At 35.0% G+C, this 16,917-nt stretch overlaps 1 protein-coding gene across 2 annotated transcripts in view; it reads left to right on the top strand.

Moving 5' to 3' along the window:
* Positions 1-16,917, top strand: part of LRPPRC (leucine rich pentatricopeptide repeat containing) — a 92,533-nt gene that overhangs the window by 24,449 nt on the left and 51,167 nt on the right. For both annotated transcript variants that reach the window (XM_056357161.1, XM_056357160.1), the window contains exons 12-22: positions 1,297-1,415; positions 2,046-2,139; positions 5,360-5,429; positions 8,477-8,504; positions 10,753-10,810; positions 11,929-12,035; positions 12,248-12,325; positions 12,662-12,715; positions 13,428-13,541; positions 14,756-14,886; positions 16,315-16,400. In XM_056357161.1, coding sequence (XP_056213136.1) covers positions 1,297-1,415; positions 2,046-2,139; positions 5,360-5,429; positions 8,477-8,504; positions 10,753-10,810; positions 11,929-12,035; positions 12,248-12,325; positions 12,662-12,715; positions 13,428-13,541; positions 14,756-14,886; positions 16,315-16,400 — 939 coding nt within the window. The remainder of the gene's footprint in view (positions 1-1,296; positions 1,416-2,045; positions 2,140-5,359; positions 5,430-8,476; positions 8,505-10,752; positions 10,811-11,928; positions 12,036-12,247; positions 12,326-12,661; positions 12,716-13,427; positions 13,542-14,755; positions 14,887-16,314; positions 16,401-16,917) is intronic.

Raw genomic sequence — 16,917 nt, 5'->3', positions numbered from 1 at the left:
ACGAGGACTTAATGTATTATCTGGGAAACGGAAAATACGAAAGAGAAACTAGCTGTCAAAATTTGAAAGGTATCAGGAAAGACTTAACTGTAATTAATTCTTTATTCATATTTTTGCAGATTCTGGGCCAAAATCAGGGTTTTGTTTAAGGCAAACTCGAACAGATGATGCGACTTTAATCTTGTGTGACTTGCCTGCATGTATTTTCAAGTGCTCAAAGGGAATTCACATTTGATTATTTGCACCATAGTGCACTGCATAAAACATTCATGGAAGTGTCACTTTTCCATAGGTGGCACTCCAGGGCAAAGACAGGGACTTTGGACATTTTTAAAGTAATAAGTATGAAATGCAAGTTGAAAAAAACATATGCTGTTTGGTACTGGTGTCCTGCAGCAACTGACAAATCGTTTTTAGACCGGCAAAAAATGGTAATACCTGTATTGGTTTTGACAGGGGTTCAGAGTTTGTAAGCTAGGGTTACTGTCAGAAGTTTCTGCAAATCAGAAGAGTGCGAGCAGTTAAAAAGTGTGACATATACTCTTAAACTCTACACTGTAATTGCTGAACTATTAATATTTGGTATCTATTGTTTTCAAATGTGTATCTACAGTAGTAATACACAGTCTAGTTGTGTGAATTGATCTGAACCCTGTAAAAGTTATAATGTCACTTTACTGGGGCTTGGGAGACTCCAGCCTTTTTCTGGATTTCCAGTTTGAAGCTGATGCGTTGATAATAAACCTATTTACTTACAAAAATTTTTTTTGTTTTAAACAAATCTAGAGAGAAATCTTGAAAACATGCCTTGCTGATCAGGGTTGGATACTGGGAACAAAGCTAAGAATGTATTACATATTGAGGAATGCATTTGTATCTTGAATTTGGTTATATACTTTACACCAAATGTCAGATCTGTTTTTTATGCACAATAATATGGACGTTTTGATATACAGCTCTAAAAGTTGTTTTACAAACATGACTAAGAGTAACTGTCATATATTCACTGTGTTAGAAGATTAGTTTGTGTACTAGCAATTTCCAAACTAGCCAAGAGTTTCATGGTTTTGGTAGTACAGCATGGAACAGGAGGTTTCGTAAATCTCTGTAAGTTTCACAGTTAAGAGCTTAATATTAACACCTAAAATAAAAGTATAGGATCTTGTGTGGCAATATCAAGGAGGGACATTGAGGAAACAAGTCCTTGTTGTTTAAAAGCACCATGTATTTTTAAATGTTGACTCTCAGGTTTTCATTTTTCTGAAATGTTTAGCCTTACCATTTCTGCCTTGATAGGTATCTTTGAGGTCCTCAAAGTGATGCATGAGTTGGGGGTGGAACTTAATGCAGAAACATACACAGATTATGTTTTTCAAAATTTTGCTGATATTGAAACCGCCCGTGCTCAGATGAAGGTGAGTTTACATTTAGAATTCATAAAAATGACTATAGTATGGCTTATTTTTCTGTGTTGTCTGTGAAGGCTTTAGATCCCAGTAGTGCTCTGAACATGAAGTTGGTTTGATGAAGCCTATTCAGAATATTTAGACTACTTTTGAAACTGTTGTTGCACTGATGGTTTGTTTACTTTGTCTTTCTCCTGCTGCTTTTCTGTCTCTTCTCCAGAGCTAACCAAAATATTTTGCTCAAGACTTACTAGCTTTCTGTTTCCTGCAGTGGAAAACTAAAATGAATTATGTATTTTTTTTAAACTGGAGATTAGAAGTATTACAGTTGTTTCTGGTTGTTTTTTTTGTTTTTTTACCTGCTAAAGAATTCATTATTGCAAACTAGGTTTAACTGTCCCACTTCTTCTGCCTCTAGTAATTTTGTCTCTTGCAATTGATTTCAGTACAAAAGCTGGATAATTTTTGATCAGTAGCAACTTACCCAGCTAGCCATGTAGACTTCTGTAGAGCATCTTCTATGTTCTCAACAGCTATCAATACAAGAATACCACTGTCCTTTGGGAAGGAAACTTTTACAGATACCAAGTATCAGGTCTTCTCTGTGTGTACTTTCAATGATTGATTGCTTTATCCTAGAAAAATGGGTGCCTGTTTGAAACTGTTGGACTCTCTGTAGCAGAAATAAGATATGAAGCAGCACATGGAAGACTGAACAATGTCTTTTCTCTGTGTAAGTAATTTTCAAGTTGTGTGTTACTGCATACTTGACGGTAGCGTTGATTGGTTGAGACTAAGAGATTTACGTGTATTAATGTATGAGGTTTAAAGATACATGGGAAAGCTGAGCAAAGCTTTTATAATATGAGGTCCTCTATGATGAGATGTCGGACTGTTTGAAACTACCCATTCTGGATAACAAATGGTTAAATTCTTTTTTAGTATTGAACCTGGGCGTGAGATTTACAAATAAGATATTTACAAATCACAGCTTTGCTGTGATTGTGATAGGATTGTGATCCTCTTGTACTGAAGAGGGCTTAAGGAAACAATTTGCCTTGCACAGTGGCTATTAAGTTGGTGTGGGGATTTTTGTTTGCAGCATCAATTACAACAGGATGCTAGTCTAACAATGCAGCTCTGAAGTACTACAGAATGATTAATGAAAGAACCAACTTTGAAGAACTGATTGGCACTGACATTAACCTGAGGGTATATTGCTGATCTGTTGGTCATGGAAGTTATGTGTACAAATTTGATGGGTTAATGAGGTGGTGAACTTGTAACAGCATGAATTAATCATTTCCTAAGAGTTTTCTCCAAAGACTCTTCTGATGCTCAGTGCTTGCAAAAGTTCATATACCTCATTGACTGAGTGTATGAGAGGGGATGATTTGCCTGATTAAGTAGGAATAAATGTTTGTCTTCAAAATTTAAAACAAATACAGCTTTTGTTTGTCTTGTGTACTGAGACAATAATAAAACACCTAAATTTGGACTAAATCTGGTACAGAAGGATCTCTTTTCAGACAAGTTTTATGTGTCCAAGGTTCAGGGAAAAGCTTAAGCAGTCTTTTGCTGCAGTTGTCATTAACTGTTTTATTTAACAAATATAGAATTATGTAGTCTATCGGCAATGACCGTGGGAAACTGTTGTGTTGAAAATGAGAAAATTAAATGAGTAGTTACTAATCAGTGATTTAATTTGTGTATTGGAGATTGATCAATTAGTGAATCATTAAGATTCACCTTACATTCTGCCATTGTTTTGTTTGTTCTTATTACAAGAACCCCCACATTAACCATGAAAAATGAAGTACCTAAAATAACTTTGAAATTTTTTTGAAAGGATAACAGTTAGAAGCAATGAGATTTCTTCTGAAAGGTGAAATAGTTTTGGTTCGGGGGTTTTTGCCTGCATTAAAGAGTAGAACCACCCCTGCACACTAATTTTGATTAACTGAGATAGTCAGATTTTAATGTGTTATAAGGCACAAATACATGTGTGCCTGATATATGGTAAATATATATGATATTGAAAGTATGATACAGGCACATATAGTAGGCTGCATTCTGTCTTCCTGTCATTAAATCGGTTTTACCTAGCACATTATTTAGCTGTTGTCTCTGTGTTGAATTTAAATCTTGTAGTGGTATTTCTGTTTACAAAGACTAGGGTTAATAATTCATGGAGACATAGAAAATTTCTTTTGAACTTGTGCTTTAAAGGAAGGTGCTCCTGTAAATAGTTTACAAAGCTGAAATGAATGCTAGTAAATCTAATTAGCACCTATGTAATGATAAGGCACAGATATTAAACAACCGATTTATTTTTTTTTTACTTGGCTCCTTTTGCAGTATTACAAAGAAGGAAAAAATAAATGCAATATGGAAAGTAGTTCAAGATTGTCTCATCAGTGTAGTCGGGGGAGGCGAAGGTTGGTTATTAATGCTGGTTGCTATCTAGGTGTATTGATTCAGCTTCTCATGCCTTATAATGTATAGATTTCTGCTACTGACAAGATGAAAACTACGAAGCATCAGCTGAGGAATCTGGGCACATAAGGCGGTGTACACGAGAGCCGCTTTTTCCCTTTATCATGCCGTTCCATTCCACTTCATTGTCAGCCCCTTGATTTTCTCAGACTTGTTTGTTGCTAAGGAAACCAGGTTGCCAATTGTCAGCAGCAGCTGAGCATACTAAGATGCTTTTCTGCTTGTCTTTTTATGAGCAAAAAGTTTAATGTACTACTGGAGGAGGATTTGTATTGAGGGTTTCTTGAAAACAACTTTACCTGGGATTTTCAAACTAAAATAAACACTCTAACATTTAAAACTTTGAGTTTTCTAAATGCCTGGAGTTAGACTAAGGAGTAGTTTTAGTATGCTGTTCCTGCCTTTTATTCCCCAGGTTCCTACAAGAGCTGGTGTTTTTATTTCAGTCCTCTTCTACCGTGTACCGTATTGCAGCCCTTGCTGAAAGGGCCCAGTGCATTCAGGTTTCTAGAGGGGTTAGTTCTGTTGTGATAGTGAAGCCAGATGGTAATAACTTCATACAGGACTTAAATGCATGTACTACTAGTTTTGGGCTTTTTTTGGGTGTGCTGTAGTGCTGGAATGAGAGACAGCAATTCTAGAGGAAGGAGGTAGAATGATTTGAAATATTTAGCCAAGAAATTATGTAAAGATGAGGATGTAAGGCATACCTGGAAATGACCTCTCGGGAACGTTTAATTTCAAGTAATTTTACAGTTTCCTTTATGTTCAACCAGTACTCTAAATATCAACATTTATAAAGGTATATCTTTCTCCCCATATGTTGAACTTAATTAAGTGGATAGTACTTTAGATGGAACTTTTTCTCTCTTGTTCAGGCAGTTTACACCAGCAGAAGCAAACACCTAAGGAAGTGTCATATGTTTTGTTTGTTTGTTTAAATAAAAAAAGAAACAGAAGGCAAAATTGTAAAGCCTTTTAAGGCAGGTATTCAGTCTGAAACAATCAGCGAACTATTTATCTCTGGTGGATCTTCTTTGTTGCAACACTAATATCAAGTTTTCTTGATTAGGATTGTTTGGGGTTTGTTCTGCTTTTTGGAACAGAATGGTTTTTTTGGTCTTGAACTTTTCTACGGATAAGATGCTTACTCCAATTACTAATTTGTATAAAAGACTAATGTATTAACTATTGAGATTAAAGGCAATGAAGAGGGAAAAGATATGTCTTTTAGAATATGTGATGCCTTTTGAAATGGAGCAGATCTAGAGCTGATAAACCCAAGACTGTTTCAAATACTTTGGTATTTGAAATTTTGTTAGACAAATGTTTGTCAGCGTTTACTGAACTAACAAAATAGTTCTTCTAATGACACCCTATTTACATGACCTACTGAGTTGTTGCAGTTTAGGGATTTTTCTTAAATCACTATTTAGAAACATTTCTTTCATTTACAGTGTCTTCAGCAAGCACACCTCCTATTGATATTCGTCAGTTTAGAAGTAACCTCATTTTGGGTTTTAAAAGGTAAGGTAGTTATATGATTACCTCTCGCGCCCTGCCCCCGTAGCAAAGTTCCCTCTCTTTTTGCCTTGTTGAGTACAAGTCTGTGAAGTCTTCCCCTGCCCCACCCCCCAACTCTGTGTTTGAAAATTTAAAAGTAGGGTTCCAGGTGTAGCAGATCTGAGGTGTATCTTTGTTTCTCTTGGCTCTCCGTGGTTTTCTTGTGTCTGCTTGTATATGAGCATACAATTGTTACATATAGCAGATCAAAAATAACTTCACTGTTCTTGTTTGTTTTGTGGTATTTGACAGTGTATAAACTTTTCAGTGTAGTAAACGTTCAAGGCGTTATCTTGATTCACTTTTTTGTTTATAAGCTGCTATGCTAATGTAAGATTTCCCTAAAGATTATCACTATTAACTATTAAAGTAAATGGGTGCTTAATGAAGATGAAGTACCAGTAGGAGCCAGGCATATTCTACTATATCCGATAGCTTTCTGTGCCTTCTGGGTTAATATGACTCCCAAATGCTCGTGTGTAACACCTGCTGTTGTATTATATCACCATGACTTTGTATTCACAGCACTGTGGGTCCTGTTTTGCAACGAGGGCTCCTTGCTACCTTGCTAACTTGGAGCGTTGTCTTACACTTATACAAGTATATGTGGATTAGCAAGCATTTCTATTGTTCACTGTTTGCCCCAGTCAAGCACTTAAGACTGAATGAGGGATTTTTACAACATACCTACACCGCTGTGAACCAGAGAAATCACTTAATGTCTCTCAGGGTCAGTGTTGGAAGGCTGATTTTGTGGACTAAGCTTTTCCTAAAATTTTGTAATGGCTATATGAGATACTAATATCCAACCTAAACATAGTTGTAAAACATACCAGGTGAATATGACTAAAATAATTTCCTAGTAAATTGCAAGTTCTATCTAGCTGATCCTGCTCTACCATGGGAAAAAGATGAGAAAAAAACAACCAGTGTTCAAACTGGGTTTGGTAACTGGGCCTTAGTTGACCATCAAGGGATAAGTGGAATAACATCTTGGATCCAAGAGGAGTCTTTTACTATTGCTTTTAGTAGTCAGCCCCAGAATCATTCATTTCAGATATATTAATTTAAGTAACAGATTTTTGAACACATTTTCTCTCTGTAAGTACAGATAAATATTCAGTTGAAGAAAGACTTAAACTAGAAAGCAAACCATACCGATGTCACACACAACAAATGCTGGCACGAAATAGCCCTACCACTGGATAGTTGTACAGGTGTTCAGAAGGTGATTTAAAGTATCTTTGAGACATTACCAACTTGTATTAGGAAAACTAGCTGCTGAATAATCATAGTGTACTGAATCAAAACAGTTACTCTCCTCGGCGGTGGAACAGTTACTGTTGTGATTTCAATAGATATCAGACATTTGGGCTAAACCCGTAGAATTCTGAGGGAAATTAAGAATTACTGTTTCCCCCCTTCTCCTTGCCACTTGGAAATGTGGAATACATAATTTTTTTTATTTCTTTAATCTTAATCTCTCTTGTTTGCTTTTATTGCTACCTGATTTCAGAAAGGATGTACAAGGTTGGCTGTGCCCAAATTTAACCTTTACATTGTTTCTGAAAGTGTGTCCGTTCATGTTTCCTTTTCTATTTTAAACTTAATGGCTAGAACAGCCTGAAAATAAAGCTTGAGGGTATGATAGGATAGAAGAAAAGAATACTTGTACTTTCTGTAAAGACTCCAGCAAAATTTTATGACTAAATGCAGGTCTCGAATGTTCAGGTGAGTGGAGTTTAGGACCAGCGTACAAAAGTACAGGGTATGGACACCAGGGACACATGAACAATGTCTGTGGCAGACTAGTTTATGGATTATTCTTGAAGCTGCTCTCCTCTAGTACTGCTTTGAAGTATTCCCATTCTATCTGCCTGATGTACCATTACTATTTCAGAGTGAAGTACTTTAGGAAATTGATGCATTTGATATCTGCAGTTCATTGTCATGCTGTCAGTGGTGGAGCAAGTTCACCCAGGAAAGCTTAACTAACCTCACAGATAGCAATTTATTTTTTGCCCCTGCACTGTGTGGACCTACATTTGACTCGTTTTCAAATACAAGTGGCAGCTCCACAAAAACAATAACTCTTTCATAGGCTTAAACCTCCTGCATAAAATCCTAAACTTCTGTGAATGCTTTCAAGTTTCTATGCAGCTGTTCAGATTGACATAGGAAGATAAAATAAGGTCATAAGTTTTTCTTCTCTTAACCTTGTCTAGGTTAATGCTGCATTATAGTTGTTGAAAAGTTATAGCTTCTAGCAAGATTTTTGATGTTCTGTAAATTACAGGAATATGTCAGGAGTTTTTGTAGTTAACATAATATGTTGGGGGTTTATATGTTAGTGAACTGGTTAATATGTGATGTTTGGTTATAACCTGACGATGTACAGAGAAGTGCTCTCCATTGTGCTCTGTCCTGTTCTAGGAAAGGAGAAGTTAAGAGTTCTCCTGTGTTTTGTTTTCTATTTTTGTAAATATTATCTATTTATCTCTCCATAAGAAACATAATACCTTAAGAGATTTGCTTATTTGCTTTTCTGTATGGTAGAAATGAATTTATAGCTGCCTGTAGTTGTCTTTCTATACTCAAAATGGAATTTTAATGCAGAGAGGTCTAGATTTTTGCTCTAACAAATTCCACATATCAAGTGTTTGCTATGTAAAGTGCAACTTAAATGAAGCTTATTTTCTTTAAATGCTAAATAGTGACTTATTAAATTATTTCAATAAAATTAAAATACAATAATTGCCAACTTCAGTTTAAATCAACTTCATACACAGTAAGTATTGTATTTTTACTATACTGCATGTGGTCATAGTTTCTGCTGAATAACTTAAAATAATGCAGCAATCCAAACAGATAATTAAGACTACAAAGATTATGTTGTATTTTTTTTATTTTATAAGTTCCTCAGTGTAAAGGATTTATGGGTTTATTTTTTTAAAAGAACAGTAAAATCATTGTCTTGCTCTTAATTTGTTATCCTTTGCTGCCCTCTTCAGCTCAGATGATGTACATCTTTGGAGCAAGGTAAGTGGAGATAATGCTGTAAATAAAATAAAGTTCTTTAGGCACTACATGGTTATGATATGTTACTGTAAATCTGAATTGTAAGCCCCATAATTGTAGCAATTAATTTGAGCAAGACTTTTGTCAGTGGCAGATTTTACAACTGTATAAAGTTGAGTTTTCAAATTGGATAGTTAAGTGTAATTGTGAAAAATCAAATGTAGTGTTACCATGGAGTGTACGTTAGCCACTCCAATTTCTAGATTGATGTTGTAGCTGAAGGTAGTATATAGTTATATCTTCCAGAACAAAGTCTGCCATGGTTTTGCAATCTGTAGTTGTTGCATCCCCACGCTAGCGCTAATGAAATAATAAGGTACAATTAGAATTGTAAAGTTTTTGTCATATAACATAAAACATTGAAGGCAGTGCCAGATAAAAGAAATCACCTGGATGAAGTCAAGGGAAAGTGACGGATCATCTTGCCCTCTCTGGTATGGGCTGCATTAGGAAGACACTACGATATAACTTGATCAATAAATTTTGCAGAGCACTAGAATAGAGCTGTTGGCAGATACTGCCTGATGTGGAATTTGGGAAGAGATGCACTGTGCTTTTTGTCTTTTTTCTTTGACACTGTACCTGGTGAACTAATGAACTAGTACATAGTTTGCAGTATATTTTAGATTTTTGCAGAGAAATCTTGGAATGAAATGAAAATTGTAGTTTGAAAAGTCACTGATTAACGATACATATAAATCGGGTACAGCTTGTGAGGTGCAGGGTTTTTTTTTTTTATTTCACTACCATTTTCTGTTGTGTAAAGACTGTGGTGAGAGGATGTTTTTTGTCCTCTGCCTCTATCTTTCCTTTTTTGCATTTAAAAAATGACAAGGGGGGATAGGGAAAGGAAAAAAGGGGATCTCTTATTACTCCCATTGAGAAATTAATTTTGAAGGACAGTCAGAGAACTGAAGTAATGGTGGTCTGCACATGAAGTGGTGTCTAGAGTTAATTCTGCTGTTTTCCACAATGAAAGAAAGACACATTTTGTTGTCTTCACTAAATTTTTGAGTAAATACGTGTATCAACCTTTTAAAATAAGAAATGCTAACTTGGGAAATAAATAGATATCTAGCATTAGAAATGATACCACACATTCAGTTTTGGGTTTTTTTTCCTGTAATCCATCCTTTTTGCTATTCTGAGATTCGATTCAGAAGGAGAATTGTGTAGTTATGACTTTCTTGGATTTTATTGTAGCGTGTGTTGATTTGTCATAGGAGGGTGAGGGCAAAAGGGCAGAAGACAGCTGTAGTTTAACTGTGCACAGTGTCCATGGTGTTTGTAGAATGAGAAGTGATAGATATTGTATTCCACTGCACATTTGGTATTTTCTGGCTTTATTTCTCCCATTTTCACTAACAATTAAAGCTGAGGGCTCCTTCTCATTTGTCATTACTTAAAACACAGCACTTTAACAGGGGGAATGTATCTCCTTCTGACTTCTTTGAGATTGCATTCTAGAATCATGGCAGATAAAGCAAAATTATTGAGATGCTTAAAATCTCAGTTTTTAACTACAGATGATGGTATTTCCTTAAGAATAGTCAAATGGTTTTTTTCAAGTTATATAGTTTAGGTTAAAGTATTGGTAGGTAGGATGTGGGGACTTATCGTAAATGCTTCTTTTGCTATGATGAAGTAAAATCTGTGTATTCCTTCAGTTTGTATGACTGATGGTACGTGTGCTAAATTTAGTTAAACACAATTAATTTTTATGGATGCATATTTTATCATTCCAAATTGCACTTATTTACAACAGCTCTACTAGTTATCTTAAATCTAGCAAAGCATGATAGATTGTGTTCCTCTATTTTCTTTATATATTTGGGCCGATTTCAGCCTTTCAGTAAATTGCAACATAATTGTAGTATCTCCAGGAGTGACACTAGTTAATATTTGCTTTAAGCGATGTCTTAACGATAGCTAACTTTCTACAGAAATGATACATAAACAGAATACTAGAGTATCTGTCTTACTGCCATACCTCAGAAGGCATTTCTCTTTGCAATATTTTTCCAAGAAAAACCTATTATTTAAAAAAAAAAAAAAAACTTCTTTGTATTTCTTAGGGAATTACTATGATGTGGTAAAGAATAATACTCTAACAGAGAAATGCTTTATTATTTTGAGAATTCAATTTCAGATACTGTTTGTCCTTGCTTGCTTCTTTTGGCTGCAATGTACGATTATTCTGTCTTACCAGATAACAGAACTGTTGTACAAGGATGAACGTTATTGCCTGACGCCTCCAGGACCAACTGGTAGAGTTTCAATTTCTATGATTGTAACTTATCCACAAATCCGTTCTTCTGTGTAATGATGGGTTTGAGGGATTACAACAGTAAACACTGATTGCTTCTTTTTGAAAGTGAAATTTGAAAACATGTTGGGTAAAATCCTGATTTGAATAATCAGAGCATATTTTGTGAGATCCATGAGGTCTTTTTTTAGAATTATAAACAAATCTTGCTGATTTATTTTTCTAAATTTATTGACTGAAATAAAGATTTAGAATGAACATAATATCAGTGTTTAAATAGTTTTTAAAAAATATTTAAAAATGCAGTCTTTCAACCCAGTTTTACCTTTAGTAGCTCTTCCAATTTCGTGAAGCAAAATGGTACTTAACATCCCAAATCTTCTACTTTGATATAAGTATACTTTTCTATATAATCTGTTTTTTTAAATAAGAGGTTTTTTTCCTCCTGGTGGGGCTGGAGGGGCAAGGGGATATGGGGAAGGCATAACCTTTGAGAAGAAAATAAATTGATGCTCTTCCTGTTCGTGGCTACAGGACTCCATATATTTTTACACTTTCATATATAAGACACTTAACGCTATCTGCTAAAGTCTTTTAGTCTTGATTTTCTTCAGGTAATAGCCAGCTTCTTCAATATTAGTTCATCTAATGGTTAAAATATTTTTATATTAATATTAGGATACTTAATGTAGCTTGGTAATGGAATATAATGGGTAAAATGTACAGAATAAATATGCAAAGTGTTAGAAATCTGTTTTTTTTTTCTGAGCAATGACAAAATATTTGTGGCAACTATTTGGGGTAGTGGGCAGGAAAGGGGGGGAAGGCCTTGGGCAGTACCACTTCTGTCACACAGTAGTGGAAAAAATAGATTGAAGTAAGATTCTGTACTGAAAAGCTGTCACTAGGTCTGAAAATAATTAATATTCCTTTCACTCACCAGTTAGATATGTGCTCCCAAACCACATAATCTCTATGCCTCAGTGATCATTGTTGCCATTTCAGAGCCTCTCATCAGGGTGACATCTCACACCAAAATGATTTCTTATAAATTAATCTTGATAACATGACAGTCTCAGTAATTTTAGTGGAATGCTTTCTCTTGTTTTTTTTCCACAGAAGCTGTTGGCTATTTTCTTTATCACTTGATTGACAGCATGAGTGACTCAGAGGTACAGGCCAAGGAGGAGCGTTTGAGACAATACTTCCATCAGCTGAAGAAGATGGTACCATTTCATTTTTTGCTACATAATGCCTGTCCTGCCTGACATGTATCTATTAGATTTAAAATTGCTGCTTTTAAGTACAACCAGACCACTTCTCAATGACATGCAAGAGCTGGAGACTTGAATTACGCCTGAGATAATTTCTGTTAGACAAATTTCAGTTTGGTTATGTTTCAAAACTCATATAATTTTTTCCCCACCTCTTGGTACAGAATATAGTTATCCCTACAGCCCACTGCAGCGGCATTTGCAGACTGCTGGACTCCTCTCAAGTTCCTGAATTAATTAAGGTCTGTGGTTCTATAGCAATTACTTTGAAGCTAAAAAATCTGTACTCTGTGAATATATTCTCCTTTGCAACATAAATACCTTTATGCAGTGATTTTATGTAAGCCTTTTAAACTTTCCATGATTTTTCACCGTTGAAGCTGTTTTCATTTCATATGTGAAAGGGATACATTTAACAAGTGCTTTTTTCAAGTCAATGTAATAATGCTGCAGAATACAGCTTTTTTTTAACATTGCAATTATATAATTAACTTGGAACATTTTTAGCTTGATATGCTTGCTTAGAGATGGAACTTTTGTGGGGGGATTAGTGATATCTTTGTCTTACTGTGTTTTAGGATGCAAGGTTACTGTCTCATAAAAAAATCCTGTCTACAGACAACATTCCAGAAGTAAGTAAATTCGCAGATAGCTGTGCTTGTTCTTACTGTAATAATAATGTTTGGATATGGGTTTTAGATGAAGTGTAATCACTAGCTTTCAGATCATGGAAGTATATTAATGTTATTTAAATCTACCATTTGAAGTTCAGAGGTTATTTTCCAGAGTAAGAGTAAAGGCAGTCCAGATATTCACATAGACCTGATACTTGACCTTGGAGTTGGCTAAGGTTTCATGCCTCAGTTTCCCTGTCTGGTAAATTTTTTTCTTGAAAGTTCTAGTTAGTTAACAGTGGTGGTGTGAGACTTAATTCATGCTTGTAAATTACAGTGATCCACTTGAATGGCAGGAACCATATAAATCCACACAGCTTCTAATGGTGGAGTGTCAAGTCTTTACGTCTCTGATCTGAGCAGAGTGGAGATGGAAAAAGAAACAGGCTTCTATTCCCTACTTCCCTGAACACAAAGAACTGAGTAGGAGAGAAATAGTAACGTTGACCTTCATAGATACACTGCTTACTGCTTTTTTTACTGTATTCTGACTCAAATCTTCAATTAGTATGTACTATTTAAACAGATAAAAGCACCTTAAATGATTAAAAAATTTCTTAGAGTATGAAAGAAGAGGATTATTTTGTCTGTCTTTTATTAAAGTGATCCGACAAGTTGTTCAGGGAAGGGTGTTTTTGCAATTGACATTCTTTCTGTTACCTCCATTTAGAGTGCTAAATCTGACGTGTCTGCTTTGGAGAAGAAGCTAGAAAAGTGCAAAGCTGAAAACCAGCCTATTACAGATGTCTTGAAACAACTCATACATGCTCTTTGTGAAGAAGAGGTATCTTAAGCAATGCAGAGATAATTGGAAACACATAGCTATATTTTTAAAGGGACATAAATGACTGTATTATGGAAAGACATAGTTAAGCAAAGACAAGTGCAGTGCTTGAGGTTTCATGGTTTGATGCTTATAAATCAAACGGAAGTGCAAAAAGCAATTAAATCAAAAGGTTAACTAATTTCAGCAACACCTTGAATGGCATGTTTTGGGGTTGCTGAAGTTTGTTTACAATAATCTGCAAAGTGAATGATAGTAACAGCTTTGATAGGTTTATCATACATGCCAAATGTCCTTTCAAGCCATGGCTCCGGTCTCTTATATCTAGATTGTCAAGCAACTGATACATGCACTAGTCATTTGCAATTCAAATATTACTAGGTTGTTAATGCAGGGATTGAAATTCCATTTTCCTGCAGGAGGAAAGCTCTTCTGAGATAAAGGGTCTCTTGCCTTCATTCGGCAGGCGTCCAGCTGTAGTTTACATTCATTTAGTGTGTGTCTGTAATTTGTGGGGTATCACCACACTTTTATTCAGTTTCTTGTTCAGTATGATCCTGCCTATAAAGCTGTATATATAGGAACAGTCACAGTTGTGCAGATGATAGCACAATATTCTCTGTTGCGAAGAGTACAATTTAGAAAGAGTGATTCTCAGCTGTCTGTCTCTACAATTTTGCATGTGAAATAAGACTAGAAGCAAACACCATTGTAAGTTCAAAGTGGTCAAATGTATGAATAGGAATGTATAAAATATAAGCTTTCTATGGGATCATTAAGTAGTTTCTTATTCTTTAGAAAGTAGTTTTGTTATGTGTTTGGCAGTGTACCAGGTGAAAATTGTTATGAATTCCAAATAAACAAGAACTATTTTAGAATTTGGATTAATCATGTTTATGGTGTTTGTCTGGAATAAAAAAAAAGTCTTACATTAAAACATACTAGAAATATAAATGTTAAGCAAGAAAATATAAATATATTTAGAAATCTACTCTTAAGCTAGTCTAAAAGCTGTTTAGAAAAATAGTTAATTTCTGCAAAATAACTTCCACTCTTTAAATTTGCTAAAGCATTACAGCACTGTGTTTTCAAATGTGATCTTACACTACTAAAAGCACTAAAGCAGTCATGTAACTGCACACTGAACATAGAAGAATCTTAGTGTCGTATTGACTTTTCCTCTAGTTCACATCGTTGCTTTGTTCCTTTTTTAGAATATGCAAAAAGCCCTTGAAGTGAAAGCCAAATACGAACCGGACATGGTTGTCGGTGGCTATGCAGCCTTAATAAATTTGTGCTGTCGACATGATAATGTAGAAGAGGCAATGAACCTGAAAGAAAAAGTGTAAGTACACCGGCACTGAAACATGTCAGAGAGATTTATGCTGATACACAGACCTTACTGAATTAAGTAGGTTGAGTATTAACCCCCTCATCCATTTTTAATTAGTTTTCCCCACCAATGTATGTGCATTTAAAACAGTCATGGGTGTGGTTTTTTGAAACAAAAAATTTGCTTTGTATAATGGAACATCAGAAGCAGCTACTTCGTATGGTCAATAATTATCTTTTTCGTTTTCTTTTTTTAAGACAAATTGCTATGTAGGATCTGATTTGTTTTTGTTTTAAACATATATAGCATCCAGATTGAAGTTTGGCCTAATTTTGGGGGAAAAAAAAAAGTACTTGTATTCTGTATTAGAAAGCACCTTAGAATGTGTTTAGGATGCGCTGTACCTATATTGTCTTTAGAATAGCAGTGTTTCTGAGCAACATTATTTTAAGACTGTCAACAAGCATTCTACTTAATTTTTACTTTCAGAGCTTTGTATCTTGGCTGTGAGAATTAGCTCCCAGGTAAAAGATGGAACAGATTCTTACAGATCATCTTTCTGTTTGCCCCTTCCCTTTTTTCCCTTGAAAGCCTCCTTTAAGACTGATGCTACAGTGATTATAGAACAAGTTATGTGTTACTTTCAGGTTTTCTCTCTCAGATGCACCTACAAAGTATTTGCTTTAGTTTTACACTAGGTTTGCAGGCAGGTGCTCATTATACTTTGTTAGTGCTTGAAATTACGTGAAATGATTGAGCTGTGAATATCAAGAAGTTTGCTACCCTGCACATAATGGTGGTGTATTTGGTTTGGCTGTACTACCACTCTCACAATCCTCATGGTGAGTTTGTGTGAAGTAAACCAGAGTCTTCTAGTGGAGTTTCAGCTGCTTTAGCACGTTTTACTGATCTGCCTCAAGTGTAGCATAATATTGCTAAAAAGTGACTCTTTGAATTGTTACCCCCCCAAAAAAAAGAACAGAGAAAGAATTTATTTTAAAACTTCCAGAAAAAAGAACAAAATACATAGCAGAAACTTCAAAACAGTAGCTTTTGACTTGTTACTATAGGCAAATAGTTTCATTTCCTTTTATTGAAAGGAATATAGCCCTGCACCAGCCACATGGACTGAGTTTTTTTCCCAGGCTTCTGGGAAATACCCTATTTTATGCAATAACTACCAAATAATTAAATAGTTAAACCTTTTGGCTCTTTAAAATACAGCTGGGATTTTGGGGATGTGAAGGGTGTGTAGGTAATATTTTTTAATCCCATTTTAATGGTGCATCTTTCGAAGTCCATCAGGTGTTTCTTTTAATACTTAAAACTTTTAGTTCTTAATGCTGTTGCTTTGTTGTGTAGTTTTAAAAATATATCTTTAAGCTGCATCCATAAAATGTGAACTTCTGTTGATACAATTCGTAATGTTTTACTTTCTAGCTTCCCTAAGAATTCACCTGTTGCTCTTGACACTGGAAAGTACCTAGCACTGGTAGAAGTTTTAGGAAAGCATGGTAGACTAGAAGGTAATCCATTTGCTTTCATTGTGTGTTTCTGCTATATAATAAAGGTATCTTGCCTTAAGAATAAAAATGTGAGTTGATATTAATGGTATATCATGTCCTGAAAAGTGCTTGAACATTTTGCATACAAATTTGCATGTGAATTCAACCAGAGATGCTTGGACAGTGCAGGCCATTAGTTTTAATGGATTGGCAAGCTTGTCATTTACATTTGCACAGCTCAGTGCTTTTTGCATTTCTGCAGCTAGTTTTTATTAGCATTGCTGTTTGGATTGAGTTTGAAGATCATGACTTATGGCACAAATTGCGTATGTGCCTAGACTAATGGCTTTGTTTTTGCTTAAGAAGGTCTGAAGGCTGAACATAAAACCTATAAACATAACCTTCTCATAAGAGCCAAGTTACTGCAAAAAATCATTTAACTTTTTATGAAGTATATATTTTTCTCTTAATATATTTTTATGTTTGTTACTGAATTTTAGTCAATCTGTCAAACTGCCTAGAAATTTTGGCTTTTAAT

The sequence above is a fragment of the Falco biarmicus genome, chromosome 12 (genome assembly GCF_023638135.1).
Source record: "Falco biarmicus isolate bFalBia1 chromosome 12, bFalBia1.pri, whole genome shotgun sequence".
NCBI lineage: Eukaryota > Metazoa > Chordata > Aves > Falconiformes > Falconidae > Falco > Falco biarmicus.
The sequence above is the reverse complement of the archived record's forward strand: the minus strand, read 5'-3'. Positions and strand labels throughout refer to the sequence as shown.